Source organism: Phyllobates terribilis, unplaced genomic scaffold (genome assembly GCF_046119375.1).
Source record: "Phyllobates terribilis strain yellow unplaced genomic scaffold, ASM4611937v1 Scaffold_3__8_contigs__length_932513732, whole genome shotgun sequence".
Taxonomy (NCBI): Eukaryota; Metazoa; Chordata; class Amphibia; order Anura; family Dendrobatidae; genus Phyllobates; species Phyllobates terribilis.
This window is the reverse complement of record NW_027362763.1, coordinates 67,616,035-67,633,118: the sequence shown is the minus strand read 5'-3', so window position 1 is coordinate 67,633,118 and position 17,084 is coordinate 67,616,035. Positions and strand designations below refer to the sequence as shown.

Sequence of the window (17,084 nt, the reverse complement as noted above, 5' to 3'; positions counted from 1 at the left end):
CATCTGGACTCGGTTTCCAGCCACCACTATTTCTCCTGGTGTGCCATCCTTGCCATACAGAAGCATGTGTCACAGAACATTACTCGTGCCCTTAACAACATAGTTACTGGGAAGTTTCACCTAACCACGGACACGTGGACAAGTGCTTATGGCCAGGGACAGTATATCTCACTGGGTTAATTTTGTTGAAGCCGGGACCCAGTTGGACTCTGGGACGTCCTCGCGTCTACGAGGATTGTGGACCCTTGGTCAATCAGGGTTGCTCCCACATTCTAAAGCCTCTGCACCTCATCCTCCTCTTCAGTCTCCATCTCCGAAAGCACTCCCTCGGACAAGCGGCAACAGGCTCTGCTGCTGCTAATATGCTTTGGCAACAAAATGCACACTGCTGCAGAGTTGTTTAAAGCTATAACAGAGCAGGCAGATCTGTGGCTCTCACAGCTGAACTTATAACCAGGCATGGTCGTTTATGACAAGGCCCTGAACCTGGTAGCGACTCTGAGGCTTGGCAACCTCGCCCACATACCAAGCCTGGCAAATGTGCTCAACCTTGTGGTTCAGGGGTTTCTAAAAATCTATCTGGATCTACCGGAGCTGCTTGTAAAAGTATGCCATGTGTGTGCCCATTTCAGAAAGCCAGCTACAGCTTCCTCTGCCCTCACCGTGCTTCTGCAGAGTTTGCAGCTTCCAACTCACCGACTGGTGTGTGATTTCACCTCGCATTGGAACTCAACATGGTGTTAGAACCCTCCTGTTAGTTTTTTCTATTTTGCTGCTCACAAGACTTTTTGCCTATGTAATCCAGCTCCGCCCTCCAGGCCTTGCTGTACTTCAGTGTTACTTTTACTCTTAAGCTGGCCAGGTGCCTTGTACCTTTCTCTGTAGTTTGCTTGGTCTTTTGACCACTAGTACTTCTGTTTGTTTGTTTGTCTTTCTCTGCTACAATTTCTGTTAGGAGGTGTCCAACTATATCCCAGTCCTTAGTTCTTGTAGGGACCCCTCCCTTATATCTATAGGTCTGCGTTCAGACTAGCTGAAGACTTAGGTGGGTCTGTTCACAAGGAACAGGTCCCCCCGTGCATCGTAGGGAATCAGCTTAGTCCTATTGTAGGGACAGTTTTCCTATCTTTCTTTAGTGTTTGTCGCAGTTCATAACACATTGCATATGTTGTAAAGGATTTGTGAGCAGCAGAGGGCAGTACCAGCTTCAAATCGAGAACAATGACAGTCGTCCTCTTGATGAGAGCAGGGAAGTTTTGGCTGTTGGCAGTCTGGCACACATGACTGACTTTTATGTTCCGCTGCCTTTCCCGTGACCCTCGTGCTGTACACATTTTGGCCAACACTAATTACTAGTTGGAAACACATCTAGACCTACACTACAAGGAGAACTTTCTATCTCTTCTTCCTGCGGCGGAGAGGTCTAATAAAGTTTTTCAGTACCAGAATGCCCTTGTTAAAGAATTATTAAAAAAATTCCCATCTGAAAATGCTGGCGGCAGAAGTCACAGTTTGTTAAACAACCAAGGAGTACAGGGGAGGGAGACACACATACGATGCAGCAGAGGCAGAAAAACATTGTCAAAGGTCAAGGACCGTTTTCTCAGACCCTCCCAGAGCCTAGACCCTGACTCTTGGGGTACTCTGACAAAGAGGGAAAAGTTTTGAAAGATGTTGGAGTACCTTGCCGACCTTACCAACGTTCTCTGTGCCTTACAACTATTGGGTTTTCAAGCTGGACACGTGGCATGAACTGTCTCTCTGCGTCTTGGAGGTCCTGGCTTGTCCTGTTGCTAGCATTATGTCAGAGCAGGTTTTTAGTGCCACCGGGGGTATTATAACTGATAGGCGCATCCGCTTGTCAACTGATAATGCTGATAGGTTGACTTTTATTGAAATGAACAAGGGCTGGATTGGACTTCTCAACACCACCGAATTATAGCAGCAGAACATAAAGTCAAATCCAGAGGTGTTTTTGGGGGGGTCTATTCCTATGAACTCCTTCACACCCAGATATGGGTATATGGCATATGCTTCATGATTTTGTCTATTTTATGTCGCCCTCCTCCTTCTCCACAACCTCCACCAACATATCAACAGGGTGACCATCATACAACACCCACATATTTTTTTTAAGCATGTTTATGATGACTGTAGGAAATATTTTTAGAGGCCTACTTCTAACATATTGTATACATGAATATACTGTATAACATACAGAATGTTCATGTGTATATAGTATGTTCATGTAAACCCTCCAGGCGTAAATATTTTTCAGCCCATGTCTCTTCAAAGAGGTATTGGAGTGTATCCTAATTTTTGACAGCCATTGCAGTCACTGCATACGTAATAACAGTATAGGAGAACCACTCCTTTGTAATGATGACCTTTTTTTTTTTTTAATGAGGCCCTCCACTACGTCTCTTCAAATTGGTGATGGCGTGCATTCTAATTTTTGGCAGTCCTTGAACTAGCTGTATATGCAATAACAGTAATGGAGACCCACTCCTATGTTGTATATTGCAGTACTAGATGGCTCTTGTTGAATTCTTAAAAAAATCCAATCTGACAATGCTGGTGGCAAAAGTCAGTTTCTTAGACAACCACGAAGTACAGGTGAGGGAGAAAAAAAGCAGATGCAGCAGAGGTAGGGGAATGCTGTCAAAGGTCTGGGACAGCTTTCTCAGATGCTCAAAGCACCCAGACCCCGATGCGCGGTTTACCCTGAAAAGGAGGGAAAAGTTTTGGAAGATGCTGAAGGACTACCTTGGCAACTGTACCAGCGTCCTCCGTGATTCCTCTGTGCCATACAACTATTGGGTATCCAATCTGGACACGTTGCATGAACTGTCTCTCTACGCCTTGGAGGTAGATGGTTTTTATTGCCACCAGGGGTATTATAACATATACGCGACAACAGTTTAGGAGACCCACTCCTTAATAATGGGAAGGCCAATTCAAATCGATTCTATATTCTACAATATTACCTCCTTTATCTTAAATTTGTTTACAGGTGAGCTATAGCAGTATGGATAGCATATTACACCAATACAATCAGGTATTCTTGCCTTATACTGTGTACTGCTGCAAAAAAAAAAATCTTTTCTATTTCCAAGTGATACCGCTGTTGCCTTGCACCTGTGCCTATTGTAAATGCAGATATCATCAGCTGGAGATGAGTGTTGTTCATTGTCGTCTAATACATCTCTTCCACAGTGCATTACGTGATTGATATTTTCCATGCACTCGTTGACCAATTCATATTTTTTTAATGGTGATCTTTACTCACAAATTAGTGAAAGCATGCAGGATTGCTTGAGTTCCTTCACAGTTTGGTGCAGCATACCAAAAAAATCTCTTCGGAGCCTGTTAAATTTTATTTTCTATTGTACTATATTACCTCTCTTATCTGTGATTCGTATATTGGTGACCTATTGCAGTTGGGAAATGACGCACCCCCTAAGACCGTGGGGTACTCGCCACCGGGTCGGTTGGTTCCTTGGGATTGTCACGGGGCTTGACCCGGTACTTGGCCCTAGGCAGTCAATAAAAAGGACAGTTTATTTAGGGGAAAAGTTTTGTGATGCCACCAGTGAGATGCAGCTATAGGTGGCCGCCGCTGCTGAAAGAGACCGCTGGGGCCGTTGATGATGCAGCTGGGATCGATTTGCTCCCCACTGGTAGAGCGGGGCCCCTGGGCTACCGGTACGGTTTATGTAGGGGATTGTGGATGTTTGGGTGCAGGACTGAGGGTGCAGATAATGACCAGACGACACAAGAATGGCAGTTTCCTCTACCTTTACTTGATGTTTGATGGTGCAGACCAGGGCACGGGTAACAGAAGGTAATGGAGGTCTGGGCAACCTAGAAGCAATTTGGGATCCACCTCGCCAGGTGGAGTTTTAGGCCTTCCTTCTGCACTGTCCTGTTTGGCCCGGCTGCCTGAACTTATGCTGCAGCCCTCTTTCCTGAATGATCGTTCAATCCTAGCCCGTATGGCAGGCAGTTCAAGCCTTTTACAGGTGTCGCTCCTTCGTGGTGGCTCCGGGCTCTAGTATGCTGCTGAGCCGCCGGGCGTTTGGTGGGGCCAGGAGACCTGCAGTCTCCTGCACTCCGGATTTAGCTGCCGGGACTTCAGTACCCGAGCAACCACAGACTCACAGACTCCGGTGTCCGGTTTCTGGCGCTTTTCTCTGGGGCAAGCTTGGTCACAGCTCCACTCTCCAGGTTCTCCCTCTCACATCTCCAACTGACTTTTATAACTACCGCCTCCGGGCTCCAATTTAAAGGAAAAGCATCCCTGAAACCGGATTAGTGCTCCCCCCTCTGGTCTAGAGCCAAGAATAGTGTTGGATGCTGGTGTTACCTGATAAGGGGACCCCTCCTTGCTTCCAGGCATGGCATCACCCCCTGAGAGGGAGGCAATGCCAATGTGGCAACCAGACTCCTGGAGTGCCACAATAGCATCTTACAGGCATCTAGTCAGGAATTATTGTTTTATACTCTGCTCTGAAAACAAAAATCTATTCCCTATTGATAGAGCTGTTAGCTGCTTTTAAAATAGGGACAGGTACTAAATGGTATTATCAACTGGAAATGAGTGCTCATTCTGAATGTGTCTTATCATGTCTCACACACCACATGGCCAGATAAGTTAGTAACATGTTAAAATTACATTTACTGGTGAATGTATTTTTCACCATTGAAAATAATGAAAAAGTTCAAAAATGCATCAAAAACTCTACGTGTGAACATAGCCCAAGGTGTGGAGGAGCATTTTTGTTTTGGTTTATATATTTTGCCTTATATATGTCATTACCTAGAAAGAATGTTTCTTAACATTTTTTCCAGGAAAATCCATTTTTGCATGTTTTATTGTCAGTCTGTATAAGTGGCATAATGCTCTGACAACATTGTTCACCGCAGTGACCTGGGACTCAGAGATGCTTCCAGAGGTCTTTCTCATGCTGTTCCCATATCACTGTTGCCATCGTTTTGACCAATTTTTAGGTCCTCTCCGGGGAGGAGGGCCGCCGGAAGAAATGTTTGAGTTTCCCATTGACTTAATTTGGGCTCGTTGCTCGAGTCGAGCCTTACGATTTGCTCGACACAAGCACCCAAGCATTTTAGTGCTCGCTCATCACTAGTGTCCACTAAAAATGATGCGCCCCCTGGGCCGGGTGTGTGTGGGGATACCCGGAACCGGACCTTTTGTAGATGCTGGGTGTTGTAGTCCTTGCGTGGTGGGGACCCAGTCCCGTGGCTCAGGGTGGTCAACCCAAATGGCAGTCTATATGGTGAATGTCCGACTACGCCACCCGTGGATTGCGGTCAGAGTGAACTGCTGCCGCAGGGCAGACCACTGAGGCTGGTGTTGTGGATGCAGCTGAGAATAGTATAACCCCCCCACGGGAGGGGTATAGCCTCAGGGCAGTAAATAGGGATGTTGGTGGTGCGCGGGAGCAGCAGTAACCACACGGAGTCTGTCATGCAATTCAGGGTCTTTACTGCTGACAGTTTTAAGGGAACCTTCTGGAATACAGGTTATTAATGGAGGCCTGGTCAGTCTGAGAGCAACTGGGAAATCCCGCTGGTCAGGGAGAGTTTGTAGGCCTACCGTGCTGACTTCACTCTTTCTTGGCTATCCTGCTGTAGTGTGGTGGTAGCCCACGTCTGAGTGTACCGTGTTGTTCTCACCCGTATGACTGGCGACTCGGGCCTTCCATACTTCTCTTCCTCCGGGGCAGTAGTGGTCCCTCTCGTGTGGCTGAACCTCTGGGCTTCCTTGGGCCAGAGGACTTTAAGTCCCCTGCATGGTGGTTTTCTGCTGCTGGGCTTAGAACCCTCACAGCCTCAGACTCCAGTGTCCGACCTTGTAGTCGCTAGCCAGGACGAACTCTGCAGGCTCCCCTCCTGGCCTCGTGTTCCTCCTCAGTCTACAGGGACTCCGCACCCTGCTGCTGACCTGTCCCCATCTCTGCAACTTCTGGAACTCGACCCTCTAACCCCGCCCCAGATCCAGTTTATAAAGGGCAGATTCCTCCCCTCCCTGGACTGAGGCAGGAGGTGCTCCATGCTAATTGTCCCCAACCAGGGAACCTCCCACCTGCTCTCAGACATGACATTGCTGCCACTGTGGCGACCAGACCTGGGGTGCCGCAAATACATCAGGTGGAAGTTTGCATCAGGGACTCTGGGTTCTAGGATGATTGGTAAACATAGGGTTACGGCCGTACTCAGCCCTATGACCTTCCAGTTGGAATTACCCCCAGTGATGCATTTCCATAACGTATTCCACAGGTCGTCGCTTAGGAGATTTGTCGCATCTCCGGAACCTACGTCATTACTAGCACCATTAGTCTGCATTGGCTTTGAGGACCAAGTTTCTATGGAGGTAAATATTGGTGTTTCGAGGTGTCCATTCAGTATGTAATTTTAGGACAAGTCCGTTCTTGAGGATCCTGAGGCCCCTCATAGAAAAAGGGGTAGTATCATGGAGCATTAGGAGATTCGTAGCGGCTCTGGGTATGCTGGAATTTAAATGTAGTGTTTTTTTTTTTCCTTTGGTCCTGCAAGAGGTAATGTCAGTCTCTTGCTGGCAGATTTTTAGTCCTATCAGCTGATATTGGGAGGTAACCACTCCCATCTCCCTTTTAAATAGTTGCATGATCCATCAGTTGATCAACGGTTATAAAGTCCTTTTCTATGCAGACCAGCTAGAGGTGTAGAGCCCTCCTGTGACTGTGGTGGAGCCGCTGCAGGAGTTCTGTACTCTGATGCTGTTGTTGGAGCTTTGCTGCAGATTCCAAGTTAAGTTGTTTATTCTTGCTGCCAGACCCTTTGACATCTTACCCTGTGTTCTTTATCTGTAGTGACAGGGTGAGCATCCTTGTCGGCCAGTGCACTGGCCAGGGTTTGTTGTGTAGACAGTCAGTTACTAGGCATGTGACTGTGGTGGGGGGGGGACTTGCATTGAATGTTAGGGGAGAATAGGGACAGACACAGGTTGGTCTTAGGAGGTGTCCCACCCCTCGCTCCCTACCATTAGAGAATTCCTCCCCCCCCCCTATATGATCCCATTATTCCCAGATATTTTGCTGTCCGCCTGACACCCCGCTGCCCGATTCGTGCCTGATATTATTTTACTGTCTGTAAGCTACAGTCATCGATCACTATAATGTGAGCGGTATGTGTAATCACTCTTCAGAGGTTTGATTGACAGCTCGCTTTGCACATACATGATACACATACGACACGCTGTAGGACAGACTGTCAAAGTGTTGAGGAATGACACTGTTCAAAGTATAGTTAGCGGTGACTATAACCTGATTGCCCCAATGACTAAAAGTTAGCAGCTTTCATAAAGACAGCTGCACTTCTAGTAAGGCAGCTATAAAATGCTAGTGACCCTATATCTGCAGTTAAATACCATTTTTGCAGTTAATATGTTCCCTTTAATGTGTATGTGATTTGCTTTCTTTTTAAGGAAAAACCATATCTTGAATTATACTTCACTAATGAAAACCTAACTGTGCTGGTTACGGATCTTTTCTCTGCTGGTATGGAGACTACCTCAATTACCCTGAGATGGGGCCTTCTGCTGATGATGAAATATCCAGAAATCCAAAGTAAGAGACTTTTTTTGTTGTATTCTACAATCATATACCGTATATATGCAACTTTACACAATGTAATGTTAGTTCTTTCTGCAGTTTTGCATTGTTATTCATGGATTGTTCAATGCTTTTAAAGCTATTGAACCATTCACTACTGTATTTCACGGTTTATGGCATGAATCCCATATATTCCATACACTACCTAGCCTCTACAGTGGGACCTGGCAAACCGTTGCCTCAATGATGTCACCATTCCTTATGTTAGTTGATGACACCAGAAAAAACACCATGAGGAGGTTCCAGCAGAAGACTTTTTGTAATCAAGTTAGAATCCCTCCTTCTTTTCCAAGTGGTACCATACATTCGTCTCAAACTGTGTTTGCTGGAGCCACTCTCAAGTGAAATGCAAGCATTGGCTGTGGCTGGTCACAAGAGATTCCAGAAAATAATAGTCTTTGTCACTTTCCCTGGAGGTGACAGGACATTGATATACTGTACAACATGCTGATGCAAAACCATAAGCAACATCTAGGTGAGGCGTGCTAAGGTAGGGGGTAGAGGCTTAGGCAAAAGCTCTGTCATCTTGAATATGACCATCTTGCTGTTAATCTTAGTAGCTCCAAATTCTGACTCTTGAAAGGGAAACCCTTTTATGTCATCCTTATGTCGCAATAAGTTACGAGTTCAGGGGTACAGAAACACATTTTTTAAGTAAACTTAACTTTTGGGTAAGTGGGGGGTATTTTTATGTCTACTAACTAATATTAGCTTGAAAGTCCAATATGAAGAGGGAAAATTGGAAAAAAATAGCATTAGTGTGTGCCCATGGAGCACTTATTCCAAGATGACTTTTGTGGTAAAATCATTGGTTACTATCCTACAAACTGGGAGAAAAATATGGGGGTCATTTGTGATAAGGGCCAGATTTCCAACCATTAGGAAATATTAAAGTTTCTTGACAGTTCAGTTATAGAAAGCAATGATTCTATGACAGCCAACAAAGGATCAGAAGCCAGAATCAAAACTGATAAAATAATTTGTTGCTATTTATTTTTAACATATGGATTTTTGTGTCTATGTTGGAAATAGAGAAGGTCCAAAGTGAGATTGAGAGAGTTATTGGTTTGTCCGAGCCCCAAGTGATTCATCGTAAAGATATGCCATATACTGATGCCGTCATCCATGAGATTCAACGTTTCGGAAACATTGTTCCAAGCAATCTGCCCCATGCTACCACTCAAGATGTTAACTTCAGGGGATATTTCCTGCCCAAAGTAAGAAATAAATATTCATATGTATCACTTCTTACTTGTAATGGTTGGGTTCACACAATATTCTAAAAAGATTGAATTAGGCAATTTCACCCATAGCATAACCCTGTGTAATGACTTTGGTTATGCTAGTCCTAGGACTTCACTGCTATCAGTCTGGTGATTGGGAGCGCTATAGATATAGGTCCCAATTCAAGAAGATTGGCGTTGTTCATGCTGGTGGTAAAGCAAAGGTGTGCTGGAGTCGGATTCTCCTAAATCTTAGTGATAGAAGCCTCTTCATGAATGAGGACCATTGGATATGTGGAGTGCACCTCCATGTACACTACTCTACCAATCCTACTCTAGTCGGGGACTGGAGTAAGATTTGTGGTGTATCAAATGCTACCTCTCATCATGAATTCTTGCCCATTTCATCAAAGCTGGGCAAAAATGGTGTGAGGGCGACAAAAGTTGCTACATTTTTGCAACCTTTCAAAACTTTTTAAGACAGAATGTTGTCATAAAACCTTTGATGAATCAAGCCGATAGTCACTAAAGTCCAATAGCTCGTACCAGAATTAAAGTAGTATAGGATCAGCTCAGGTGGTACATCAGAGTTAGGTACATGTTTCAGTTCTGGTGGTCAGGAGTATAGTCAGATTATTCAAGATGATAGTGGTGATGTCTCATAGTTGGGTATGCAGCACAAAAGCATTGGTCAAATGGACAGCCAGTTAATTTAGGATCCATTATCAATATGTGATGAGTCATGGAGGCACAATATGATAGGATTGAGCCATAAGGAAACCCACCCATGCTTCCTTGTAGGGTCTTATGTAAATATTGCTTTAAAAAATTTTAGACAAGGATTGTCTATCACCTATCTGCAGGATAGTCAGACATGCACACTACTGCTCTATTCAAAATTTATGGATCTGACCGACACAACAAGTAAAAATGAGAGACTTTGGACCCTTATTTTAGTGGCTGGAAAGGGTCCCTGCAGTTGTGTCCCCAGCAATGGTGTCACATCATAAGTTCTGTCACTTTGGGAGGAATAATACTGAATGCATTGCGGAGGAGGCTCCAAGTGTCAATACAAACATAGTCTAAAAATGATGAATCTAACGAATTATGATCCACTACAAATATCACTTATGCAAATGTTAAACCTTTTCAGGGAACACATGTGATGCCTCTTCTGACCTCCGTACTTTATGACAAAGATCATTTCATAAAAGCCAACGAGTTCTACCCAGAACACTTTCTGGATTCCAGTGGAAATTTTGTAAGGAAAGAAGCGTTTATGCCTTTTTCAGCCGGTGAGTTATTCTCTCTGTGTTTTTTTTAGAGTGAAATAATAGTACAGATGAGACAACTTCTATGCCACCAGAGAGCAGTAAAATACTATATGAACTTGCAAATTATTATGTGACTAACAGATTTAATAGCAACTAGTTCACTGACATTCAGTTTCATAACCTGAAGCTAATGGGCTACAATGCAAAATCTTTACGAGGCCTCCAACTATCACGTCTTTGATATTATTGGTCTTCTCTCATGGGCTAAAGGGACCTTTTTCATCAATCAAGGCTTCAAGACCTTGGTACGATTGGAACATCTGCACCCACTCTAGTTACACTCTGACAATCCCTTAAAGGGGTTTTCTCGTGAACAAAAGTTCATTTTAATCAATATATTAACATTTATAAGATTATCTCACCACAGGAACATTTTATTTAAACACATCCAATTGTGGAAATTATTATTATTATCCCAAGATTTATAGATTAAAATGAACTCTTGTTCATGTAAAAACCACTTTAACCCCTTACCGGCATGGTGCGTATTAGTACGCATCACGTCGATACCCCCGGTTCAGCACCCATTGAACCGGACACATGTCAGCTGATTCTTACAGCTGACATGTGCCCACAACAGCTGCGGGTGTAATCACGATCCACCCATGTCTGTTAATCAGTCAAATGCTGCTGTCAATTGAACATCGCCTCACCGGAAGTGGGGCATTAGCCCTGCCCATCGGTGACCCCCGTCACATGATCGCGGGTCACCGATGGGTGGGCATGACAACCCGAAGTTTGCAGCAGACCCCTGTGATTGTCTTGTCTAGATTGCTATGAGCGCCGCCCAGTAGTCATAGCAAGTGAGCATTTCTGCTACACAGAGGCGATCTGCTCATCCCCTGTGTGTAACAGAAGCGATCTGATAACTGCAGCTTCTAGTCTCCTATGGAGACTATTGAAGCATGCAGAAAGTGTAAGATTTTTTTTTAAAAAAAATATCTAAAAGTTAAAATCACCCCTCTTTTGCCCCATTCAAAATAAAAATAAAATCCATATACACATATTTTGGTATCAGCGCGTTCAGAATCGCCCAATCTATCAATATAAAAAAAATTAATCCGATCAATAAACAGCGTAAAGAGAAAAAAATTCTTAACGCCAGAATTACGTTTTTTTGGTCGCCGCAACATTGAAATAAAATGCATTGGATCTACCCCAAGATGGTATCAAGAAAAACATCAGCTCAGCACACAAAAAATAAACCCTCACCCGGCCCCAAATCCCAAAAAATGGAGACGCTATGAGTCTTGGAAAATGGAGATTTTTTTTTTTTTTTTTAAGCAAACTTTTGGATTTTTTTTTCACCACTTAAATAAAAAAGATCCCATACATGTTTGGTGTCTACAAACACTTGTAATGACCTGGAGAATAATAATGGCAGGTCCATTTTAGCATTCAGTGAACGTGGTGAAAAAAAACAAAAATATGGTATTGCACTTTTTTTGCAATTTCAACGCACTTGGAATTTTTTTCCCATTTTCCAGTACATGCTATGCTAAAACCAGTAATGTCTTTCAAAAGTACAAATTGTCCGGCAAAAAATAAGCCTTCACGTGGCCATATTGACTCAAAAATAAAAAAGTTCTGGCTCTGGAAACAAGGGAAGCAGAAAAACAAAAACACAAAAATGGAAAATGCTCAGATTATTAAAGAAGTTGTCCACTACTTTTACATTGGATAGGGCATCAATGTATGATCGGCCGGGGGCCCGCATGCGACACCCCCGCCGATCAGCTGTTATAGGTGCCGCCGGCCAGAAGTGCTCACCTGCGGGGCTCCGCCGTTAAGTGGTAGTGGCCGCCGCAGTGTGCTGCAGATCCACCTCCCATTCTACGGATAGGGCATCAATGTAAAAGTAGTGGACAACCCCTTTAAGGGGTTAATTCATGGACTTTTTGGGGCAGGGCTATGAGTCTAAGCTAGAAGCATCTGAGTCAGACATCCTTATACATCTGGGAATCAGACTGACCAAGCACCTTTGAAGCATGTATGTGAGGAGCTATTAAATGTTGTGACTATGAAAATATTCTAATTTTCCAGTAAAAGAAAGCTAGATTTTTATCCTTTACACATTTTATTGCTATAGGTAAGAGAAGCTGCGCTGGGGAAAACTTGGCCAAAATGGAGCTGTTCATGTTCTTCACAAGACTGCTGCAGAACTTCACCTTCAAAGCCCCTCCTGAGGCTACACTGGACCTGACACCTGCAGTTGGATTTACAGCTGGTCCATTGGCTCATAAGATATGCGCTATACCTCGTGTGTAACCGATGAGTGTCTCCTAAATTGAAAAACTGTAATATATTTCTAAATGGGTTTTTTGCAAAACATCATATAGAAATGTTACAATCAATAAGATTTCACCATACCATCAAGTGTATTTATTTTTTTTTTGTCTAAATATTTTCAACCTTATGTGATGGGCTTTATGTATAGTTCCCAGAACATTGGAAAAATTGCTACTTCCAATCAGTTTGTTGGACTAAATTCTTTCTAAGGAATACCTATTATTGGCCCAAATGTCAAATGTCACTTCCACAAATCAAAGTTAACCTACAAAGAAGGAAGCTAATACCACTTCAAATTAAATCTTTATTATCATATATTTAAACAATGCACTATAAGTTAAAAGGGGAATCAATGAAGTGAATGCTACACTCACAGGGTACACAAAAGCAAACTTTTCAAAACAATTCATCAATTCAGAAAAATAAGATAGTATGAAAATGGACGCAAGTCCTAATGAAGTTTATACACACAATCTGAATCAATACATTGCTACATGCTTAAAGAGAGGAGACAAAGTTTGTAGAGTCAATGAAAACAAAACCATCAAAAAAAAATGTGCCAACATAATTAGGCCCTAAGCCTTTTATACAGAGATATATAAATGGCAAGTGGCTGAAGTGCATTCAGTAAAGAAAACCATCCTTAATGTTTATATTAAATGAAATAAACATGTAAGTAAATTAAGGTGTCATACTGGTTTAAATTCAGACCATCAATACCACATAGAAATGAAAAACATCACTAAAGTGCAAGGTGAGGCAATATTTAATGTCTTCGAAATACTATATGTCCTATTGATTTAAGTCCAGACTAGCAGTGCTATATAAAATGCATGACATAGTGCAAAAAGAGCAATCCAGAAAGTCTAAGGCTATGTGCCCACGATGCAGAAATGCTCAGGATTTTTTCCTGACCGTTTTTGCATCTCCCTGGCAGAAAAAACGCATGCGGATTGTACATGTGTTTTTCCTGCCAAAGACATGCGGAAGTGAAGCGTTCTTCACATGCATTTCCGCATGCGGGTTGTCAAGCGGTTTCCAAGCAATTTTAGAATCACTTGGAAAGTGCTTGACAACTTGGTTACACTATATAAATCCATGCAACCGGCATGGATTTATATAGTGTGACCCCCAAAGAATGTCAAAAAATAAAAAAATATATACTTGCCTTCCGATGGCCCCCGCAGTCTTGCTTCGCTCCGTCCTGGCTACCGGCAACTCGCGGTGCACTGCACTGAAGGATCTGCCGTCACATGACTATGACGTCAGCACAGGTCCTACAGTTCACCACGATCTGCCGGCAAAGGAGGACGAGCGCAGCGGGGGCCATCAGAAGGTAAATATGATATTTATTTTTTCATTTTATTTTTTTTAAAGGTTCTATGGTACCCGGGTGTGGACAAGAGTCTCCTCTCCTCCACACCCCGGTACCATCCGCACATTGGAACACATGGAAGGCGCATCTACAGATCCAGTGATGCATAATCCATGTGTTCCAATGCAAGTCAATGGCGGCGAAAACGCAGTGTTTCCCCAAAATTTATGGACATGCTGTGTTTTTTTCCGCAATGATAATCCACAGCGGAAATTTCCGCAGCATGGGGATTATTATTGTCGAACATGGTAGGCCTTCTACCATGCGTTTTTTAAGCGTTTCTGCAGCCATTTTGCTGCTGCGGAAACGCTTAAAAAAGCGCATCTTAGGCGCACAGCCTAATGCATACAGAAATATTACCCTATAATGCAATGCAAGTATGTAATTAGATGTTAGACAAGGAAAGTAGTATATAACCTTGGAGTGCAGCCTCTGGCCCCAACGCGCGTTTCAAAATTAGCTTCTTCCTGGGGGACTGTTTTTTCATTTTTAGATTTAAAATCAAAGAGCATAGAAAGTAACATCGTGACCTCTACATTTTCCAAGCCTTTATCTGGCAACACGATTCTGCATGCGACAAGTGGCCACTCCAGGCACACAATTAAAACGGTCCAGGTCGGTGAGTTTAGGCGCATCAAATGCAATTGCAGTGACGCCGTCAAGTTAGATATTGAATTGCAGGAATGTGATGAAAATTTGAGAAAGAGGGGTTATCCGACATGGACCTTTTAATAGGGCCAGGCATATTGTACAAGGCAAAAAAAGTCAGATTTAATTAAATGTGTATCTAAAAATGATGACCCCCCCCCCCCCCCAAGAATCAAAACTGGTTTTGACTCATTGTTTCAGTCCTCAATTCAAAGAAATTAAAAACATTGTATTAAGACACTTACCGATCTTATATGAGGACGAGACTCTATCAATATTCTTGAGCTCAGATTGTTCAGTAATAGCCAAGAGAGCTAATACCTTGGGGAACATTTTATCATTTAATGTACCAAAGTCTGTAACACATACCACACTTGTAAAAGCCCTTCGGTTGTGGTGCCATTCAGTTATCAGATAAGACTTTTGGGATGCAAACACTTGCAGAGTTTCAAGATTAACCACTATATTAATTGTAATAGTAACAATGTGATCTATATTATTCTTTGCTCGTCTTGTGATAAAATGTATGTTGGATGCACTTCTAGAAAATTAAAAAAAACTAAGCATTTAACCAACATGTATAGCATTTCCAATACTAATCATGCGATTTCTCATGCATCCAGGTATTTTATTCAGCAGCACAATCATGACACTTCTTCTTTTCAAGCATTTGCAATAGAAAAAAATCTTTACCACAGTGAGAGGTGGAGATATCAGGAAACTGCTCCGTGATCGGGAAGCATATTGGATGTACAAGATCAATACCTCTCTTCCTGCTGGACTCAACATGCAGATGGAGCTGATGCTCCACTATTGAGACACTTTGTAACTTGTTAAATTATTCTCTGATAAATGTATGTCTTGCTCTATTTTTATAGCCCTTCTTTTTGTGTGTTTTGCTTGTGGGGTTCTTTTTTATTTTCTTTTGCTACAATTTTCTGTTACAACATACTTTTAATTATCATCATGTGACCATCTGATGTGTGCTATTTGGTAGTTGAATAGTTAAATATCATGTGGACGTTTCTTACGCAGCTCTGACAAAGCATGCCATGTGCGTTTGAAACGCATTGCTGCGCTGTTAATGTAAATACTATGCACTGGAAAAAAACGGCTTTTTTTTCTACTCTCCAATAAATTTTGCAAATATATAGAAGCTGGAAAACTTCTCTTTATACATTTGTCTACAAATTGGTCCTTTGGATTCCAGGCTTCATCACGTCCAGAGCCTACATGAAATGGTTTAATTTATTTCTTTTTCAGTGTCCATAATGACACCTTTTGAAGTCTCCGCTCTGGATAGATAGTGTGAGTAGGGGGGAAGCAGTAAAGGACAGTTGACAGTGTTATTAGAGGAGGAGAGATGATAAAAGGTTGGTAATGTGACATAGCTAAACTCAGCTGCCCCTACCCACTTGAAGGTTGGTATTGTGATAGAGCTAAACTCAACTGTCCCTACCCATTCGAAGGTTAGTATTGTGATGGAGCTAAACTCGGCTGCCTCTACCCATTAGAAGGTTGGTATTGTAGCACAGTTAAACTCAGCTCTCCCTACCCATTAGAAGGTTGGTATTGTGATAGAGCTAAACTCAGCTGCCTCTACCCATTAGAAGGTTGGTATTGTAGCACAGTTAAACTCGGCTCTCCCTACCCATTAGAAGGTTGGTATTGTGACAGAGCTAAACTCAGCTGCCTCTATCCATTAGAAGATTGGTATTGTAGCACAGTTAAACTCGGCTCTCCCTACCCATTAGAAGGTTGGTATTGTGACAGAGCTAAACTCAGCTGCCTCTATCCATTAGAAGATTGGTATTGTGGCACAGTTAAACTCAGCTGTCCGTACCCCCACAATGACTACCTGTACTTTATCTGAAGGTGTTAGTCATCTGTGCTATACACTTTGCACTTACTAATCACGCAGGAGGATAGACGAGGAGATCATGTTTATCTGTCATAGATCTCATAAACTGATAAATCAGTTGTATGCTTTTTTTGGGGGCATGTTCTTCTTTCTCCTGAGTGTTGCTACTTCCTAATGATTGGGCAATGTCATACAGGAGGCAGATGTACATGCCCCCAGTGAAACATATCTTAAACTTAATGAAAATTAACTCATTAGGTACCAAATAATTTTGTTGCTAATCTATCCACAATGAAAATTGAAATAAAAAAAAGTTTTGTTCTTCTCTGCAGCCGATATTGCGTCATGTTACCAGTTCCACATAAAAAAGTTAGTGAAAGGTTATCTGTAAGGGGCAATACTACATTATTGGGGCACTCAGAGTATTAATACTATCAAATGTACACACATGAGACATTACTACTTTCTAGGGTACAAATGAGGGCACTATTCCTTTCGAGGGCATCAGAAAAGCCAAAATTGTGCTGTTACATTGTTGTAAACATCTGTTGCTGCCACTCATAGCGGTATAACTTCAGACATGAGCCAGAGATGAGAGCATACTCACACTGTGTGAGTGTTTCTGGGCTCCTGTCATTTCAGTGTGCTGTGATTTCAGTTCAGGCACCTATGGCTGTGGAA

At 42.7% G+C, this 17,084-nt stretch overlaps 1 protein-coding gene across 2 annotated transcripts in view; it reads left to right on the top strand.

Annotated features, from left to right (window-relative positions):
* LOC141258815 (cytochrome P450 2K1-like) overlaps positions 1-15,698 on the top strand; it is a 63,489-nt gene extending 47,791 nt beyond the window's left edge. For both annotated transcript variants that reach the window (XM_073673967.1, XM_073673966.1), the window contains 4 exons: positions 7,487-7,628; positions 8,706-8,890; positions 10,050-10,191; positions 12,320-15,698. In XM_073673967.1, the coding sequence (XP_073530068.1) occupies positions 7,487-7,628; positions 8,706-8,890; positions 10,050-10,191; positions 12,320-12,498 (648 nt within the window). In that variant the 3' untranslated portion in view covers positions 12,499-15,698. The remainder of the gene's footprint in view (positions 1-7,486; positions 7,629-8,705; positions 8,891-10,049; positions 10,192-12,319) is intronic.
* The last annotated feature ends 1,386 nt before the right edge of the window (positions 15,699-17,084 follow it).